Raw genomic sequence first — 19,687 nt, 5'->3', positions numbered from 1 at the left:
TGGCCTTTTCTAGGAAATTCTTGAAAAACCTTATAACCGTGGTTTTGAACTCTATATCCAGTAGTTTGCTTTCCTCCATTTCTTTCATTTGTGACCTGTTTCTTTGTCTCCGCATTTTTGCTGCTTCCCTGAGTTGGTAGAGTAGCTTTGTGTGGTAGGTGTCCTATATGGCCCAGTGGCTCAGCCTCCCCAGTTACCTGAGGTGGACACTTTTGGTGCACCCCTTTGTGGACTGTTTGCACAGCCTAGTTGTAGTTAAGTCTTGATTGTTGTTGGTATCACTGGGAGGAATTGACCTCCAGGCCAATTGGCTGTGAGGATCAGCTGTGTCTACGCTGGGAGAACTTCTGTGCTGGAGACACCCTTATGGGAGAAGAGTTGCAAAAGCCTCTATGCTTAGCTTGGATGGGGAAGAGTCTCATGGCGGAGCAGACAGCCTTGGCTTCCCATCAGCCCTGTCCTATGAGGGCCCTGGGTCTCAGTGTCTCTCGGTAATCGCTGCAAACACCTCTGAGAGAAAGCCACCCTCGAGTTTCGCCTGCTGCCAGACAGTCCAGTTTCTCCCCGAATGTGTCTGGGTTCCCAGAAACTCACCCAGAACTGGAGTTCAGTGCAGTCGGGAGCTTCCATCTCCCTCCCGCTTTAGAAAGCCAGCCGCACACTCAGCTGCCCATGCACTCAGCAGTCAATCCTCTCTGCACGCACGCACCTCCGGACCTCTGCCTTCTGCAGCTCCCCTGAGTCTCAGTGTGCTTTTTCTTTTCCTGACAGTCCAGATTCCCCCCAAATGAGTTTGGGTTCCCAGAGTCTCGCCTGGGACTGGAGTTCGGCGCAGTCGGGAGCTTCTGTCTCCCTCCCGCTTTAGAAAGCCAGCCGCGCCCTCAGGTGCCCATGCAGTCAGCCGCCCGTCCTCTCCACGCGTGCGCGTCTCCATACCTCAGCCTTTTGCAGCTTCTCTGAGTCTTAATGTGCTTTCCTCCTTCCTTCTAGTTGTAGAATTTCCACTCAGCCAGCTTTCCTGTGGTTCTGGATGGTGTACGTTTTGTCTTTTAGTTGTAGTTTTGATATTGTTGTGCGAGGCAGCAGTTTAGGTGTTTACCTATGCCGCCATCTTGGTTTCTCCCTCTAGTTTGCTATTTAAAATGAAGGACTCCATGACATAATTATTTCTAGTCCCGAGGGGGAATAATCAAATTTTGTCCACTTCTTCTAGTGACCATGTAGGGTATAGAGAGATGGAAACAAATAGACTTCCAAACCAACCTAGAAATAGTTGAATCTATTTAAAAAATACATTTGAAAGATTTCTGGAAGTATGCCTTGGATCCTTGATATTACTGAGGAAAATGCTTCCAGTCCTTTTCAAATTTCTAAATATGATTATGACATATAAATCTTTAAAGTTCAGTAAATGATTATGGTATCACATCTTCAGGACAAGTAGAGATGGTGGAAGAATTCAGTAGTGAGTCACCATTTAGCTATTGTGATTCACAAATTCTGCATAAATTATGTATTAGGCAAAACAAACAAAAAATATACAAAAAGTCCAATGGAGTGCTTATAGTTATCAGTGTTAAATTAGTGTATTCATCATTTTTTGGTCTACTGTACAGGAAAATTCTCTTTACCGTGGCTCTCATTACTGTGAAGTACTTTTGTAACTGAGTTATTTTTATATCCAGAGAAGAGATGCATTATCACATCATTGTCTCATCATATTTTATTTTATGGATCTCTGATCATAGTTACTCTCTATGGTGAATAATTTAGAGTCAGCATATCCCTGCATACCCATATGATAAAACTTCAAGAGATCCTGGTTTTGAAGGCAACTTTAAAGTTTTCACACTCTTTTGATGCTTACAAGTTCTCTTCTACATCCTTACCTAAATAGAGATATCTCTGATGACAAGGAAAAGGAAAAGTGAACATATTTTGAGCACCTGTTCAACAGATACGGTTCTAGGTTTCTCTTTAACTCACTCTCACAAGTGTCCTCTGTTCTTTTTTAAAAATATATATTTTTATTTCAGAGAGGAAGGGAGAGGGACAGAGATAAAAACATCAATGATGAGAGAGAATCATTGATCGGCTATCTCCTACACTGGGGACGGAGCCCACAACCGGGCATGTGTCCTGACCAGGAATTGAACCATGACTTCCTGGTTCATAGGTCAGCACTCAACCATTGAGCCACACCAGCCTGGCTTCTGTTCTTTTTTAGTAACTGTAATGTGCTAAGGAGCTTAACTTATTTCACCTTGTTTTATTCTTGCAATATTCTCATAAGCTAGGTGATTTTATTTTTAGATTATAATTATTTGCCTAAGGTCACAGAGCTAGTAAGTAGCAGACCTTGGATCTGAGCCCAGCACTGTTTATCTCTATAACTCAAATTCTTTTCACTTCATCTTTTAGCCTCACAAAATAAATATCAATAAAACTTTCTCTGAAACTTAGCCTAAAACAGCAATCAGATATACCCTTCATTTAACAAATAGCTATTGAGTCCCATTTTCTCAGTCATTCTTGGTAGAAATTTTGCTGTCATATCTTATTTTTACTCTTTCCCCATAGATTTATTTATTCGCCACTTCTTTCTGAACCCAGCTTTTAAATCAGAAATAACCACAAATATTTAATGTATTTTGTTTCCAGAATAAAGTCTAAATTCTTCCAGAATTTGTAGCTCTCCATAGACTTACCATATATGCTACTAATCCGACTGTAGCATTTAATATTTGTTAGTACTAGTAGAAGCTCTGTTAAGTCTGCCTCAGAAAATTTTCATTCTCTCAAACCAGTGTATTCCAACCATTGAGTAGCCTTGTCCAGCTATTAGAAGTTCATTATTTTATGTTGAACTCTGTCTTTTTGTTGCTTTCCTTCTGTAGTTCTATGTTTCCCTTTGTCCATTCAGAACTTCAGTTCTCATTTAACTTGAAGATAGCAGGCATATCTGCCAAGTCTTCACTGGTTGAGTTTCATTAGTTTCCTTAGCTATACACTTTTCATATTTAAAATTCCTTCTACATTATTGTCCTTCTCTACTGAACCGGTTCTAGTTGAATGTATACCATTTAAGCTAGTTGTGAAGAAATGAACACAGTACTCTGAGGTCTGCATAGTAGAAGGAAGGGATTGTTATACTGGGATCATTTTATTTTACTTTTTATTGTTTTTTGTGTTTTGCTTTTTTGTTAATACTCACCTGAGGATATTTTTCTATTGATTTTTAGAGAGAGTGGAAGGGAGGGGGAGAGACAAGAGAGAGAGAAACACAGGGGCCAGGGAGTGAACCTGCAACTGAGGTATGTGCCCTTGACTGGAATTGAATCTGGGACCCTTCAGTCCGCAGGCTGATGCTCTATCCACTGAGCCAAACTGGCTAGGTCTATACCGTGATCATTTTAAATAATAAACCTCTATTAATTTAGTTTCATTTCTCATTCACTCTCTGGGGGTATTTGGTGGGATACTTTGTTTCTAAGTTGCTAATCATTGTGAAAATGAAACTTAGAAAAGAGAAGCAGATGAACTTTGGTTCTATTAAGCAAATATTACCCTTTTGTTACTTTAACCCAGGGATGGAGAACCTTTGTTCTGCCAAGGGCCATTTGAATATTTATAACATCATTCAAGGGCCATACAAATTTATCAGCTTAAAAATTAGCCTGCTATATTTGGTCAGATATATAATTAATTCACCCCTAATGCCTTGGCAAGGCCAGACCACATGATTTCGAGGGCCTTATAATAATGGCCCATGGGCCAGACATTCCTCGCCCCTGCAACTTGTTCCTGTTTGTAAAAAGGATAGTCGACTCTCAAACCAAATCACCCCCTTACTCTCCCATCCTTCCCTTTTCTTCTTCCACTGCTTTTGCCACCTATTTTTATCTTCAGACTCCTTTTCTTTTCCTTTCCTTCATTATTCTTTTCTCTCTTATTATCCCTCACATCTTCTCTACTTGCTAGGTCTGCTAGGCATGAACTATGCGAGGTTACTAAAAACTGGAAATATAAATTCTCTAGAACAGTGCTTCTCAAATTTTAATATGAATACAAATCAGTTGGGGAACTTGTTAAAATGCAGAGTTTCGTTCACTAGGTCTGACTAGAGCCTAAGAGTCTGCATTTCTAAAGAATACCCAGATAATGCTGATGCTTTTTGTTTGTATACCATACTTTTAGAAAATAAGCAAACTTTGATGTCATTTATTCACTGTGAGATCGTAAACTTTAGTCTTTTTCACCTTTACAGTTGGGAGGGGACATCTGTAATACTCTCAACAATAAAGATTTTTTTAAAAGATTTAGAGCCCTGGCCAGTTTTTCTCAATGGTTAGAGCATTGGCCCACCCACCAAAGGGTTGTGGGTTTACTTCCCAGCCTTGGTTGGAGCGCAAGCAGGAGGCAACCAATTGATGTGTCTCTCACGTGGATGTTTCTCTTTCCCCCTCTCCCCCTGCCTTCCACTGTCTCTAAAAAGTCAATGGAAAAAATATCCTCACTCCTCTAGTGAGCCTTTAAAAGAGAGAGAGAGAGAGAGAGAAAGGAGGGAGGGAGGGAGGGAGGGAGGAAGGAAGATTTAGAAAGGTTATTAGTGTATGATTATATTTTTAACATATTAATAGATATCTAGAGAAAGGGAAAATTCAACTACAATTCTTATTATCTTTACAAAGTAAAAAAATATTTTTCCTATCTTTGTTGCCTTGTCTTCTATGTTCCTACTCACTTTGTATTTTATTTTGTTTTTGTTTTGAGTGCTTAACATTGTATTGCAGTGTCCACTATCCATATCTATTTTCCCCAGTACACTAAGGACCTCAAGGACAGGGTGTCTTGTTCATGTTTATGTTCCCAATGTGTGATATTTAACAGGAATTGATTTGGATTGACTGAGTGCAAAATAATTTTTATAATTGCTAAATTCCTTCCTGAGAAGTCATTTCCCAATAAACATTGTTTTCATTGGATATGAAACCAGTTCCAAATATCCTGACTCCCCCTATCCTCAACTGTAGTGTATTTATTGTCTGAAATCAGGTCATAAGAATAAATAGCTTTGGAGAACCAGTGCAGATGTTCACAAATCTCTAGTCATCACACACTCAGCAACAACAAAGTTGTTAAATCTTCTTAACCAAACTACTATATGTGTTGTGAATTTTCTTTAATTCTCATGACTGCGTGTCTTTTGCGGGGAGGGGGAAAGTGTGTAATTTTAGTACAATAAGTATTTTATAGTTTACAAAATATTCCGAAATTATTTGTCTGCACAAACAGCATGTATTCTACACATGCAGTTTTGACATGCATTTTGAGGCTGAAGGCGATTTTTACTTGCCTTTTGGGTGAAGGGTATAAAGAATTGTAAAAAATCTGTACTGTAGTTATCCAACTGTGATAGGCTAAGTTGCTTCTGGGTTCATTTAATCAGAACTAACTTTTGAGTGGAGAAGTCAGGCTTAGCTTTGACATCTGTCTCTTCTGAAGCATTCACATTTTGCTGAAATAATTCTAGCTCTGCCCAGAGCTTTTAATTGTAAGAAATTATAATACATAATTTTGATGAATCAACATTGTTTATAACCCTGAGTACCTTAAACTATCTCAAAATATGGAAGTGAAGTATTTCTTTGTCTCAATATTATAGGTATATCCTAATCAGCAAGCCCACCGTATGGACAGAAAGATTAAAAATGCAATTCCTTGAAGGTTTTCGATCTTTTTTGAAGATTCTTACCTGTATGCAGGTATGGTACAGTTTTGTACACCAGTAAGATAAATTTATTTTAAAAATTTAACCTGAGTCTTTAATATTTTTTAGCAAATTTTGGGTTTTATTTCAGGAAGAATATATCTAGCAAACTAGAAATAAAATGCAAACACTGCCTCACTGATCTTGCTTTATGTGATACTGTAGTAAGCACTTTACATGCATTATCTCTTTGACCCTCATAGCAATCTTATGAGGTAGTTACTATTATTATCTCTCTTTTTATAGATAAGGGAATTGAAGCTTAGAAATAAGTGACTGAGCTGAGATTTGAATCTATGCATTCTGACCTAGTATAATAGCCATGTTAAAAAGCTGTGCACATATGGCGATGGCCAGTGTCGCTTACTGTTTAGAGCATCAGCCTGCCCACCGAAAGGTTGCAGCTTCAGTTCTTGGTCAAGGGCCCAAGAGTGTCTTTCTCACATCAATGTTTCCCTCTCTCTCTTCCTCCTCCCTCATCCTCCCTCCCTTTCACTATCTCTATAAGTCAATGGTAAAAATATCCTCAGATGAGGATTAACAACAACAAAAAGCTATGCATACTAGTATATGAATATGAATCCTGATAATTCTATATTTTGCTAGTAGAGGAGTGAAAAAGAGGATATATATGTATATATATATGTATATATATATACATACACATATGTATATATATACATATATATACATATACACACATATACATATATATGTTAATCACTTTATTCTTGCAGGGAATGGAAGAAATTAGAAGACAGGTTGGACAACATATAGAAGTGGATCCTGACTGGGAGGCTGCCATTGCCATACAGATGCAATTGAAGAATATTTTACTCATGTTCCAAGAGTGGTGTGCTTGTGATGTAAGTAAAATTGTTATTGTTAGTAGGAGCAGTGTCTTTTTAAATGCTCTAGTGGATATTATAGTTTAGTTTTATATTGCAACTTCATTGATGTAAAGTTTACTTAAGTAGTTTCTTATATATTTGATTTTGTTTTATTAAAATTTAGGAAGAAAATTCAGTTTCTCACACTTATTAAAACGTGTTCTCCATGGTAGTTTCATTTACCTTAGAAATAGTGGGTTTAAAAAAAAACACAACACACATTTATGTATGTATGTATTTCCTTGGACATGAATATAAATAATATTGAAATTGGGACCATATAACACAGACTTTTAAATATTCCAACAATGGAGAAGGGTGGCTATTCATTCATATAAGTACTTTATTACATGTGTTAAACCAGTAAGAAAATTAATTTCAAAATATAGGACTAATATATTTCCTTAAGCAATAATTTTAGACCATAACCCTCTTTTAGATAATAACCCTACCACAGATTCTCTTTTGGAAGTAAGAGCTCATTTATTTCTGTTCTGAGAAAATTGACATCTGAGTCAAATTCTTTCATTTTCTTCAGTTTCTATCTCTCACCAGTCTATTCACCGACTAAGTTTGTAGCTTCACTATTGGTCTCTTTCTTTTCATCTCTTTCTAAAACTAATGTCTCTACCAAGGCTTTTTGTCCCAACCTATATTACTTCATTCTGGAGTTTGATTCCTCGGTTGTCTCCTCTGGTATTTCCCACTCTTTCATTCTTCTGCCTATAAACACATATCCTTAAAAACAACAATAAAAAAAGTCCCCCTTACTGCCCTGGCCGGTTTGGCTCAGTGGATAGACCGTCCACCTGCGGACTGAAGGGTCGCAGGTTCGGTTCCGGTCAAGGGTATGTACCTTGGTTGCGGGCACATCCCCACTGGTGGGGGGGGGGGGGGGGGCAGGAGGCAGTTGATTGATGTTTCTCTCTCATCGATGTTTCTAACTCTCTATCCCTCTCCCTTCCTCTCTGTAAAAAAAAAATCAGTAAAATATATTTTTTAAAAAAAGTCCCCTTACTTGTCTTTGCTACCTCTGTAAACTGTATTCTAGCTCTCTTTTTTCCTTTTCTGCTCCACCACCAGCAGTTAGTGATACACAAAAGACATTAATCCAGCACAGCAGCTTTTTAAAAAATATATATTTTTATTGATTTCAGAGGGAAATGGAGAAGGAGAGAGAGACAGAAACATCAATAATGGAGAGAATCATTAATCAACTGCCTCCTGCATGCCCCTCACTGGGGATCGAGTCTGCAACCCAGGCATGTGCCCTTGACTGGAATCGAACCTGGGATCCTTCAATCCACAGGCCGACACTCTATCCACTGGGCCAAACTGGCTAGGGCCAGCACAGTAGCTTTATAGAACAAAGACAGGAAATATTGTTCAGCAGCTAGTCACAGAACATATTTTTGGCTTTTCTCAGTCTTATGGAGGGCATGCATAATTCTTGGAGATGAGGTCAAAATGTCTGTTGTTTATCTTGATATCTGTTCAGCCTTCTGAAGTCATTTATGTCTACTATTGTTGCTCTTTAGAGTCTGGCTTCTGCCTTTACCAAAGGACAGGAATTGCTTTTTGAAAAAATTTCAAAGGATCTTTTTAACCAAATTCAGAGGACTTTTCTAAGGCTCCATCTTCCTTAAAATGTCTATAGCATCATTTTCTGTTGAGTACCTTAACCTTTTTGAAAGGTTCTTTCCCTCTAATTTTTACAAATCTACATTATCCTAATATTTCTATTCACTGCCCATTTAAATGAGACCTTTTCCAATAGTCTTTTTTTATTTCTACCACCACAATAAAACTTCATATAAATGACTCTTTCAAGCTATAATATAATTTCTGTTTGTGTGTAAGACATTCCTGCTTAGGTCTTATACTTATTTCAAATTCAGAAGATAAAAAATTGATTTGTCATCATTTCCTTCTACTTACAACTTGCATGTTCTCTTCTTGACTGCTCTTGTTCTATAAATAACGCTATGATTCATACATTCATTTATATGGGAAATCTCAAGAGCTACTGCATTCTCTGTGTTAAATTGCTAACAGATATTTTTGATGGTAAAAAAGTTCTGTGTGACCTAGCTGGTTTGGCTGAGTGGACAGAGCATTGGCCTTTGGACTGAAGGGTCCCGGGTTTGCTTCCAGTCAAGGGCACATGTCAGGGTTGCGGGCTTGATCCCCAGTAAGAGGCATGCAGGAGGCAGCCAATCAATGATTCTCTCTCATCCTTGATGTTTCTATCTCCTTCTCCCTCTCCCTTCCCCTCTGAAATCAATAAAAAACATATATTTTTTTAAAATTATATTTAAAGAAAAATAGTTCTGTGCTCACATAAGATTGGGAAATGCTAGGTTGAACAAATTCAAACAGGAATTTTTTAAGCCACTGGAAATTTTTTTTTTAATTTATTGATTTTAAAGAGAGAGGAAGAGATCTATTTGTTGTTCCATTTATTTATGCATTCATCAGTTGATTTTTTTAAAAAAGAATATTGATTTTTAGAGAGAGAGAGGAAGGGAGAGAGAACATCCATGTGGTAGTGCAACATAGATCTGCTGCCTCCTGCACGCCCCCTACTGGGGATTGAGCCTGCAACCCTGGCATGTGCCCTTGACTGAGAATCAAACCTCCTGGTACACGGGATAATGCCCAACCAACTGAGCCATACCGGCAAGGATCATTGATTGATTTTTGTATGTGCCCTCACCAGGGATTAGACGCACTATCTTGGTATATTGGGATGATGCTCTAACCAACTAAGCTACCCAGCCAGGGCTTGAACTTCTCAAACTCTTTAACCTTTTGCACTCAGATGTCGAGTGTGACTCGACACGGTTAACATCGGTAGCAGCTCGAGAAAAAAAACAAGCGAGTGCAAAGGGTTAATTAATATGCTAATTTCTAAGAGGGATAGTCCCAAAATGTATTTGATAACTAGAGGCCCGGTGCACGAAATTCATGCACGGGGGGGGGGTGTCCCTCAGCACAGCCTGCACCATCTCCAATCTGGGACCCCTCGAGGGCAGTCGGACATACCTCTCACAATCCAGGACTGCTGGCTCCCAACTGCTTGCCTGCCTGCCTTCTTGATTGCCCCTAACCTCTTCTGCCTGCCAGCCTGATCACCCCCTAACCACTCCCCTGCCAGCCTGATTGATGCCTAACTGCTCCCCTGCCAGCCTGTTTGCCCCTAACTGCCCTCCCCTGCAGGCCTGGGCCCCCCCAACTGCCCTCTCTTGTAGGCCTGGTCCCTCCCAACTGCCCTCCCCTGCTGGCCATCTTGTGGTGGCCATCTTGTGTCCACATGGGGGCAGCCATCTTGTGTGTTGGAGTGATGGTCAATTTGCATATTACTCTTTTATTAGATAGGATAGAGGCCTGGTGCACGGGTGGGAGCCAGCTGGTTTGCCCTGAAGGGTGTCCCGGATATGGATGGGGGTTCCCTTGGGGCATGGGGCAGCCTGGGCGAGGGGCCTGTGGTGGTTTGCAGGCCGGCCATGCCCCCCCAGCGACCCAAGCAGAGACCCTGGTATCTGGGATTTATTTATCTTCTACAATTGAAACTTTGTAGCCTTGAACTGAGGCCAAGGCAGGCCAGAGCGGGCAGAAAGCTTGGCTTCCTCCATCGCGGGGGAAACCCAAGCCTCCTGCTCGCTCTGTGGCCGGCCACCATCTTGGTTGGGTTGATTTGCATAGTCGCTCCTGATTGGCTGGTGGGCATGGCTTGGTGTAGCAGAGTGGTGGTTAATTTGCATATTACTCTTTTATTAGATAGGATAGTATTCCTTTTTTAAGATAAAATCAGTTTGAGAAACACTGTCTTAAAAAGTGACCTTTTGGGGCAGGTGCAGGAAGCAACCAATCAATGTGTCTCTCTCACATCGATGTTTCTCTCTCTCTCTCTCACTCCCTTCCACTTGAAAAATCAATGGAAAAATATAGTCGGTTAAGGATTAGCGACAACAACAAAAAAGGGACCTTTGACTTCTCTCTCTGCCATACTCACCCTAATTTGAATTTTCCTTATCCTAAATTTATTTTATAATCCTAACATTTCTTTTGGGTTCATTCTTTTTTGCCCTGACTACTTCTACTCTAGTTGAGACCCTTATCACCTTACACTTAGACTTTGTAGTAATCTTCCTACTGCTTTCATTGGTTCCTAACATTACTCTCTACTCTATTGACACCCATTAATTCTTGAAGCAGTGAGTTGTGTATATTATTATACTTCAGATACCATCAATGTATTCACATGCCAATACCAAGGCATATTTCCACTTTCATTGCTCATTAATTCCATCCACAAAACCTTGGATTTTTCTAGTTTTTATTCCTTTCTGTTGCCTGAACAGGAGGTGTATTCTTCGTTATTTCTTTGTTTATTTTGTATCTTTGCTTACAATGCCATCGTTTTCTCATCTTTTCTTTATCTTTATATTCTGCTTATTCTTTAGATCCCACTCAAAATTTGCTTTCACAATATGTCTTCCCAGTTGTTTATGATGCTTCCCCCCCCTCCCCTTAGTGGAATAGTTTCTATCATTTACATGGTACTTGCTAGTACAATTTTTCACATTGATTGTGTGTGCATGTGCACGGGCATGTACCTCTCTCTGTCTTATATTTCCTACTGGTTTACGGATCCTGTGGAGGTAGCCCTAGTAATACATAGAATAATTTTGTGCTTGTACTTAGCAACTATTTATTGAATAATGTGGTAAAGTAGATAATTTGTCAATTTATTTGCATTTTTCTTCTAGGAAGAACTCTTACTAGTGGCTTATAAAGAATGTCACAAAGCTGTGATGAGGTGTAGTACAAGTTTTATGTCTAGTAGCAAGACGGTAGTACAATTGTGTGGTCACACTTTGGAAACTAAGTCCTACAGAGTATCTGAAGATCTCGTAAGCATACATCTTCCACTCTCTAGGACTCTTGCTGGTGAGTGCTAGTTTGTTTTTTGCTTTGTTTCTATCAGCTTTGTTTCCTAGGTATTCAGAGTACTAGAATCATACCTATTTTTGTTCTATGCTAAGTATGTATAGGCATACTCAGATCAGATACTGCAATTAAGATCTGTCACTGTCCTTCAAAGAACTGTCACTAAACATCTAAGGATGCTTGTTTTCCTAGGCCTTTTGTAATTTTGGTCAATTAATGGATCTTATAGTACACACTTAAAGACTAACTTGATAACTCATCTCCCGCCCAAATCTCAATATAGTAAAATCTTGTTGCTGGTTTTTAATCTCTTTTCTGCCAAATTGTACAAGTGTTGGTGTCACTGTTTCTTTCACCACCAAAAGAAAGATCATAGATTTCCTTTATTCATTCTTTGATTTGCATTTCCATGTAAACTGGCTCTGTCAGGGTTGTTGTTGTTTTTTTAAACAACTCTATAACTGTGTTAAAATATATATAACATAAAATTTACCATTTTAAGAGTTTAGTTCTGTGGCATTAAGTACATTGTTTTATGCAGCATCACCAATATCTATCTCCAGAATATTTTTCATCTTCCCAAGCTCAAATTCTGTACCCATTCAACATAACTCTTCATTTCCTACTCCCTGCATTTCCTGGCAGCCACTATTCTACTTTCTGTCTCTTTAACTTTATTATTATAGGTACCTCATGTGAGTGTAATCATACACATCTTCTTTTATAACAGGCTTATTTCACTTAGCATAATATCCTCAAAGTTTATCTGTGTGGTAGCATGTATCAGAATTTTCTTCCTTTCTGAAGTTGAGTAATATTCTATAATATGTATATGTCACATTTTGTTTATCTATTTATCCATTCATGTTGTTTCCACCTTTTGGCTATTGTGAATAATGTTGGTATGAACATGAGTGTACAAATATCTGTTTGAGTCCTGTTTTCAGTTCTTTGGGTATATACCTATAAGTAGAATTGTTGGATTTTAAGGTAATTCTCCTCTTTAATTTTTTTTGAGGAACTGTCATACTGTTTTTCATGGCAGCTACACCATTTTATATTCCTACTAGAGGCCTGATGCACAAAATTCGTGCACTTGGGGGGGCAGGGGGAGTCCCTCAGCCTGGCCTGTGCCCTCTTGCAGTCCGGGCGTCCTCGGGGAGCCTGGCTCAGGGCTCCTGCATTGAGTGTGTGCCCCCTGGTGGTCGGTGCACATCATAGCAACCGGTTATTCCATGTTCAGTCTATTTGCATATTGGCCTTTTATTATATAGTCTTATTATATAGGATTATATAGGATGAGCAATGCACAAGGATTCCAGCTTCTCCACATCCTCATCAACACTTATTTTCTTTTTGTTTTTTTAATAGCCATCCTAGTGAGTGTGAAATGATATCTCATTGTGGCTTTGATTTGCATTTCTTTAGTGATTTGTAATACTGAGTATCTTTTTCTATGCTTATTAGCCATGTGTATATCTTTGGAGAAATGTCTATTCAAGTCCTTGGTCTATTTTTTAAAAAAATATGTTTTTATTGATTTCAGAAAGAGGAAGGGAGAGGGAGAGAGAGAGAGACAGAAACATCAGTGATACAAGAGAATCATTGATCGACTGCCTCCTGCACACCCTTTACTGGGGATCGAGCCCACAAACCAGGCATGTGCCCCAACCTGGAGTCCAACTGTGACCTCCTGGTTCATAGGTCGATGCCCAACCACTGAACCACACCAGCCGGGCATTAATCAGATCTTTTGTTGTTGGGTTGTTGGAGTTCTTAATATATTCTGTATGTTAACTGCTTATTAGATGCATGATTTGCAAATATTTTCTCCCATTCTCTGGGTTGCCTTTTCACTATGTTGATAGTGTCCTTTGATGCACAAAAGGTCTTAATTTTGATATAGTCTATAATTTATTTTTCCTTTGGTTACCTGTGCTTTCGATGTCATAGTTAAGAAATTATTGCTGAATCCAATGTCTTGGAGCCTTTTATCTATGTTTTCTTCTAAGAGTTTTATAATTTTAACTCCTGAGTTTAGATTGTTGATTCACTTTTAGTTATTTTTGGCATGTTATATAATGGACATGTCATTTTATGTCACTTCTATTTTTATAAAAAAAGACTTAGATCTAGGTTGTTTCTTTTGATGCTTGGTTAATTGAAAAATAAGCATGTCTTTATAAGCAACATATTATTTTTATATAATGTATAAGCATACCTTGCACAGTATAGGAACTTAAATGTATTAGTAATACTTTCAAAATTAGAAATCAAAAGTTTATATTTTGAGGTGTCATTTTTAAACTCAATAAATGGCATTTTTAAATTTCACAAATTTCCAAATTTGATGAGTTGATTAAGAATCAAATTTAATCAAATTGCTTTTTAATTTTTCTCCTTTTATTTTTTAACCATTAGGTCTCCATGTGCGTTTAAGCAGGTTGGGCGGTGTTACAAGACTGCATGAATTTGTGCCTTTTGTAAGTGCCTATATTAAGTGTTGACTTGCTTAGATCCTATTTTAAATACCTCTTGGTTGATGAATGGGAAGAAAAATAATATTTTGAAACCCACATGAATAATTCCCATTTAGTAATTTTAAATCTATATGTAGTACATTGAAATCTGAATCATAGGGATTTAGTCATCTAGTTCAAGCCCTTTTATTTTACCGATAAGAATACTGAAGAATATATACTGCCATAACTGTGAGACACATCCAAGCCTTCTGAGAAATAATGAAATTGACCTCACTCTGTTTCAGAAGGACTTTCAAGTGGAGGCACTAGTAGAATTTCCTTTGCGTTGTCTGGTATTAGTTGCCCAGGTTGTTGCTGAGATGTGGCGAAGAAATGGGCTCTCTCTCATTAGCCAGGTATGGTAAGGCCAATTATTCATATTTGTGAATGTGTTCATTTTCTGATTTAAAAAACAACAACAAACATCAGTTTACCTTGTGTCCCTGGACTTTGCTGAGTATTTGCTTTCTGTTTTCTTGTATAAAGTCAGAAATGAAAGTTCTAGTGACCATGTAGACATTTCTACTTTTATCCTATTGAGTGGCTAGATCAGTTGACAGCCAGTAGTACCACCAGAAACCTGCCCATTAAACATAGGTCTTTTCTAAAGATCACCTTGCTTGGGGACCAGTAGCCTTCCTACCACCTGTCTTAATTGAAGGCCACCTTATAATTTTTCCTTCTGTTTTAGAGCACATAAAGAGAAGTGCCATTTCCTAAAAGGTGGGGAAATAGAAATTGTAAATATACCACACTTGGGAGAAAAATGGTGTTATGATTGATTATATTGGTTTACTTTTATTGAAGTGGGTATTAAATTTTTTTACTACACATGTCAAGAGTACTAATTAATATAAAGCATTTTTAAACTCTGAAATATTTTCATACCACATTTTCTCACCTTATCCTCACAAATCCCTTAAAATGTTTTGTAGATTTACAATTTATGTTTTGCCACTAAAGAGTTCTTGGAGTTCCTAGTTTAGAGAAAGTTTTAAGAATAGTTTTTGTTGAAAATTCTGTTTGAGATAAAATAATTCTTGTAGCTTCTATTCTACCTTTTATTTTATAGGTGTTTTATTACCAGGATGTTAAGTGCAGAGAAGAAATGTATGATAAAGATATCATCATGCTTCAGGTACCTATTTAAATTACGTCTTAACCTTCCTTCTTAGATTCCTTGTAATAAGAGAAGATATTGTAATTATTTTTAAGTTAAATTTTTCTCTCTTTTAAAATATGATATCATAGAAGTAGAAGGAACTACTACATTTTCTTCTGCAGATTTACTTTATAATTTTTCTGACGGTACTATTTGGAGGCAAAATTTTTCCAATTTAATACACATGAACTGTGATGCTCTGTGTCTTTCACAGATTGGTGCATCTTTAATGGATCCCAACAAGTTCTTATTACTGATACTTCAGAGGTATGAACTTGCTGATGCTTTTAACAAGACCATATCTACAAATGACCAGGTAAGCAACAGAAACTGAGGTGTGAAATAATTCCAAATAAAATGTTATTGTTGCCCTAACCGGTTTGGCTCAGTGGATAGAGTGTCGGCCTGCGGACTGAAGGGTCGCAGGTTCGATTCTGGTCAAGGGCATGTACCTTGGTTGTGGGCACATCCCCAGTAGGGGGTGTGCAGGAGGCAGCTGATCTATGTTTCTCTCTCATCGATATTTCTAACTCTCCATACCTCTCCATTCCTCTCTGTAAAAAATCATTAAAAAATATATTTTAAAAAATGTTATTGTTAACTATTTTAATCATATTTAAGATTGTTATTTTTTATCTGTATCTGCAAAAATCAGATACATACATATACTCTTACATATAGATCCACATATACTCTTTTTACCCTGCAAAAATTAGAACATAAAGATTTTTTTTAAATGAAGAAAAAAAATCACATGAAACATTATATCCTAGAATTGATCACTTTTAAAGTTTTGGTGTCTTGCTTGTTTTTAAAACAAAAATTGGATCATTTTGTATGTGCTATTTTATAATTTGCTTTCTGTACTTAATAAAATATTGCAATGGGCTTTTTCTTTTTACTAAATAAATATACAACTATGGCATGTGCCCTTGACTGGAATTGAACCCGGGACCCTTTGGTCCGCAGGCTGATGCTCTATCCACTGAGCCAAACCATCTAGGGCTTAAGATAAATTATTTGAAGTAGATTTGCTGGACAAAACAGTGTGCTTTTCTTTTTTTTTTTTTTTTTAATTGCACTGGCCGGTTTGGCTCAGTGGATAGAGCATCGGTCTGTGGACTGAAGGGTCCCAGGTTCGATTTCAGTCAAGGGCACATGCCCAGGTTGCGGGCTCAATCTCCAATGTGGGGTGTGCAGGAGGCAGCCAATCAAAGGTTCTCTATCATCATTGATGTTTCTATCTCTCTCCCTGTCCCTTCCTCTCTGAAATCAATAAAAAAATATATTTTTAATTTTCTTTATTAATTTTAGAAAGAGAGGAAGGGAGAGAGTAAGTGAAAGAGAGAGAGAGAGACAGACATCTGTTTGTTGTTCCACTTATTTATGCATTCATTGGTTGATTCTTTTTTTTTCCCTAAATATGTTTTTATTGATTTCAGAGAGAGGAAGGGACAGGGAGAGAGAGAGAGAACCATCAATTTTGAGAGAGAATCATTGATCGGCTCTCCTCCTCCATACTCCTTACTGGGGATCAAGCCTGCAACCTGGGCATGTGCCCTGACTGGGAATCCAACCTCCATCTTCTGGTTCATGGGTCAACACTCAACGACTGAGCCACACTGGCTGGACGATTGGTTAATTCTTATATATGCCCTGACTGTAGATCAAAACCATACCTTGGCATATTGGGAGGATGCTGTAACTAGCTGAGCTACATGGTCAGGGCTAGTGTGTGCTTTTTCTTAAGATTCTTCATGTATTTTGTCAAATTGCTTTCAGAAAAGTTACTTTGATTTAAGATTTCTCTAGCAGTACATACATCTGTAGTGGCATTTAAAAAAAAATTTTTGGCCTTTCTAAATTGTATTTATTGAAGCATATATTTAGATGATCTAAATTACCTTTTAACACCACACTGCACATAATTTGGCACCCACCAAAAACAAGCTGCCAAACAACCTCAAAATGTGAGCTGCCTTTGAAAAAGAAAAACAGTAACAATAATGAAAAAAAAAAGAAAACCTGTGTGTGGTGAATAAATATGAATTTCAAAAATGATACCACAAAATAGCATACTTAAATTACATATAAATTAAGCTAAAATTGGTGAAATAGTAATTGGTTCCTTTTTAACAATAACTCCAATTATTTGTGAGCCCAGAGGCCAAATTGAGTATAAGTAGGTACTTAAACAGAAAATAAATTTCCACAATTTTTGTTGATGAAATTAAAAATACCCTATATAATGAAAGGCTAACATGCAAATTGACTGAACAGTGGAATGACCGATCACTATGATGCTCACTGACCACCGGGGGCAGACACTCAATGCAGGAGCTGCCCCCTGGTGGTCAGTGTGCTCCCACAGGGGAAGCATCATTCAGCCAGAAGCCAGGCTCATGGCTGCCAAGTGCAGCAGTGGTGCCGGCAGCGCTAAGGATGTTCGACTGCCAGCGGGGAGCGAGCCTAAGCCGTCAGTCAGACATCCCCCTAGGATGCTTGGACTGCAAGAGGGCGCAGGCTGGGCTGAGGGACTGCCCCTCTCCGAGTGCACAAATTTCATGCACTGGGCCTCTAGTAATAATAATTGAGTTTTGTAGTGTAAGTCTACTAAGGAAAAGAATGCATTTTGTTATTATATCATGTTACTTAATTGAGGCTCAACACTCGTGTTCCTTATCATACAGTCGATTGCCCATGTTGTTTTTTTAATCATTCCTAGCTGCTTAGGCCATAGAAAAATAGGTTTTGGGCTGGATTTTGCCCACTGGCTGTAGATTGCTCATCACTGGGTTAGATGCTTGGGAGAAGACCAGCAAATCACTCTCCACAAAAGAGCAAGTAATAGATAACCAGTAATATCCCTTGGTTACCATTTTGCATATATTGTTACTGATCCTTGTACTGGGACAGCTGGCACTGATATTTTTAATTTTGTTGATCTTTTAGATGAAAGGTGGTATTTCATTTTCATTTGTAGTTTTTGGATTATCAGTGAGGTGATCATGTTTTCATGATTATTGGCTTTTCTCCCCTTTTGTAGTGAATTATCTGTTCCTGTCCTTTGCCCCTTTTCTGTTTTTGTAAAAGTTCCTTATTTAATAAGGGTATTATTTATTTATTGTATTTGCTACATTTTCACAGTTTATAATTTGTCTCATGGAGTTTTCTCACATCTTCATTGTTTTAATTTTGATAACTTATAAAGTAGCTCTTGACTACTTTGAATTTATAAATCACATTATTTTATTCTTTCAGATTAGAAGTCACTTGCAAAGGGCCATGTATAGGATATAAAATACAAAACTAATTTTTAGTCATATTTTATACTTAGTGAAAATAAATAAATAATTTCCAATAGTGCTTAATGAGAACTGTGTTATGGAAAGGTACTCTCACCATAATTGTTAGGTACCTATTTGAAGCCACTGCCTCACCAACCCAGGTAAGAAGGAAGCCTGTAGTAGAGGAAAAGTTAAAGATTAGAATTAGTTTGTTGACTTAAGGTTATGAGGGGAATAAGTAACACAATAATACTATTTAGCAGTTATTATCTATTTCTTGTTACATGCCAGATACTATGAACTTTGTTGAATTTGATGTCAAAAAGAGAATTATTAACCTCATAATTTTCTATTGCTGTGGCTGAAAGAAAATACTGGACTTAGAGGGACCATGAGGGTGATGCAGAAATATATGTTGTGTGGAGGTTTTTGGTTCTTATACAACTAATTTATTATTTTTTGATTCTATAGGATTTGATTAAACAATATAATACATTAATAGAAGAAATGCTTCAAATCCTCATCTATATTGTGGGTAAGATTAAAACATGTTTTGAAATAGCATATGGGTTGGTTACTTTTTAGAGAGAACATTAATAAGAGCTATAATTTACCATTTTACTCGCCTCCCAAATATACCCTCGAATGTATAGTAATGTGATTAATGTGATTAATATGTTTAGAAACCCACCTTTTATAAAAGCACAGCTGTTACATCTTTACTTTCTAATATCTAATTTGTAATTGTTTGGACTTTTTTATAGAGGTCAGGGATATTTATCATAGATAGAAATGTAGGTGAAAAATAACTATGCTGAATGCTGAAAATTTTCTATAGATATGAAATTTCATTGTAACATAGGTCTAAGTAAAATATATTTTTATTATGTCATTCTGTTAAATTACTTTGTGAAAATATTGGCCACACTTACTTTTGTATGTTCTATGTTATAGACTCTGTTGATTTTACTAGCTAAGGAAAAGTCCTTAACTTCTCATTCTGGCTCTTGTTTCTTACTTTAGTGCAGCAGACTCTGCTTTGTATTAATAGTTCCTGGTGATTCTAGCCAGTAGCTAAATCTGAAAACATGGGTTCATTTTAT

At 37.5% G+C, this 19,687-nt stretch overlaps 1 protein-coding gene across 4 annotated transcripts in view; it reads left to right on the top strand.

Annotated features, from left to right (window-relative positions):
* UBR1 (ubiquitin protein ligase E3 component n-recognin 1) overlaps positions 1-19,687 on the top strand; it is a 151,236-nt gene that overhangs the window by 47,104 nt on the left and 84,445 nt on the right. For 3 of the 4 annotated variants that reach the window (XM_079769303.1, XM_079769304.1, XM_079769306.1), the window contains 8 exons: positions 5,666-5,765; positions 6,508-6,636; positions 11,433-11,613; positions 14,035-14,096; positions 14,381-14,491; positions 15,208-15,273; positions 15,512-15,613; positions 19,056-19,119. In XM_079769303.1, the coding sequence (XP_079625429.1) occupies positions 5,666-5,765; positions 6,508-6,636; positions 11,433-11,613; positions 14,035-14,096; positions 14,381-14,491; positions 15,208-15,273; positions 15,512-15,613; positions 19,056-19,119 (815 nt within the window). The remainder of the gene's footprint in view (positions 1-5,665; positions 5,766-6,507; positions 6,637-11,432; positions 11,614-14,034; positions 14,097-14,380; positions 14,492-15,207; positions 15,274-15,511; positions 15,614-19,055; positions 19,120-19,687) is intronic. The other variant, XM_079769305.1, reaches the window with a different exon arrangement.

Source organism: Cnephaeus nilssonii (assembly GCF_951640355.1).
Source record: "Cnephaeus nilssonii genome assembly, chromosome: 4".
In the NCBI taxonomy this organism is placed as follows: domain Eukaryota; kingdom Metazoa; phylum Chordata; class Mammalia; order Chiroptera; family Vespertilionidae; genus Cnephaeus; species Cnephaeus nilssonii.
Note: the sequence above shows the minus strand (reverse complement) of the source record. Positions and strands in the feature narration are given on the sequence as shown.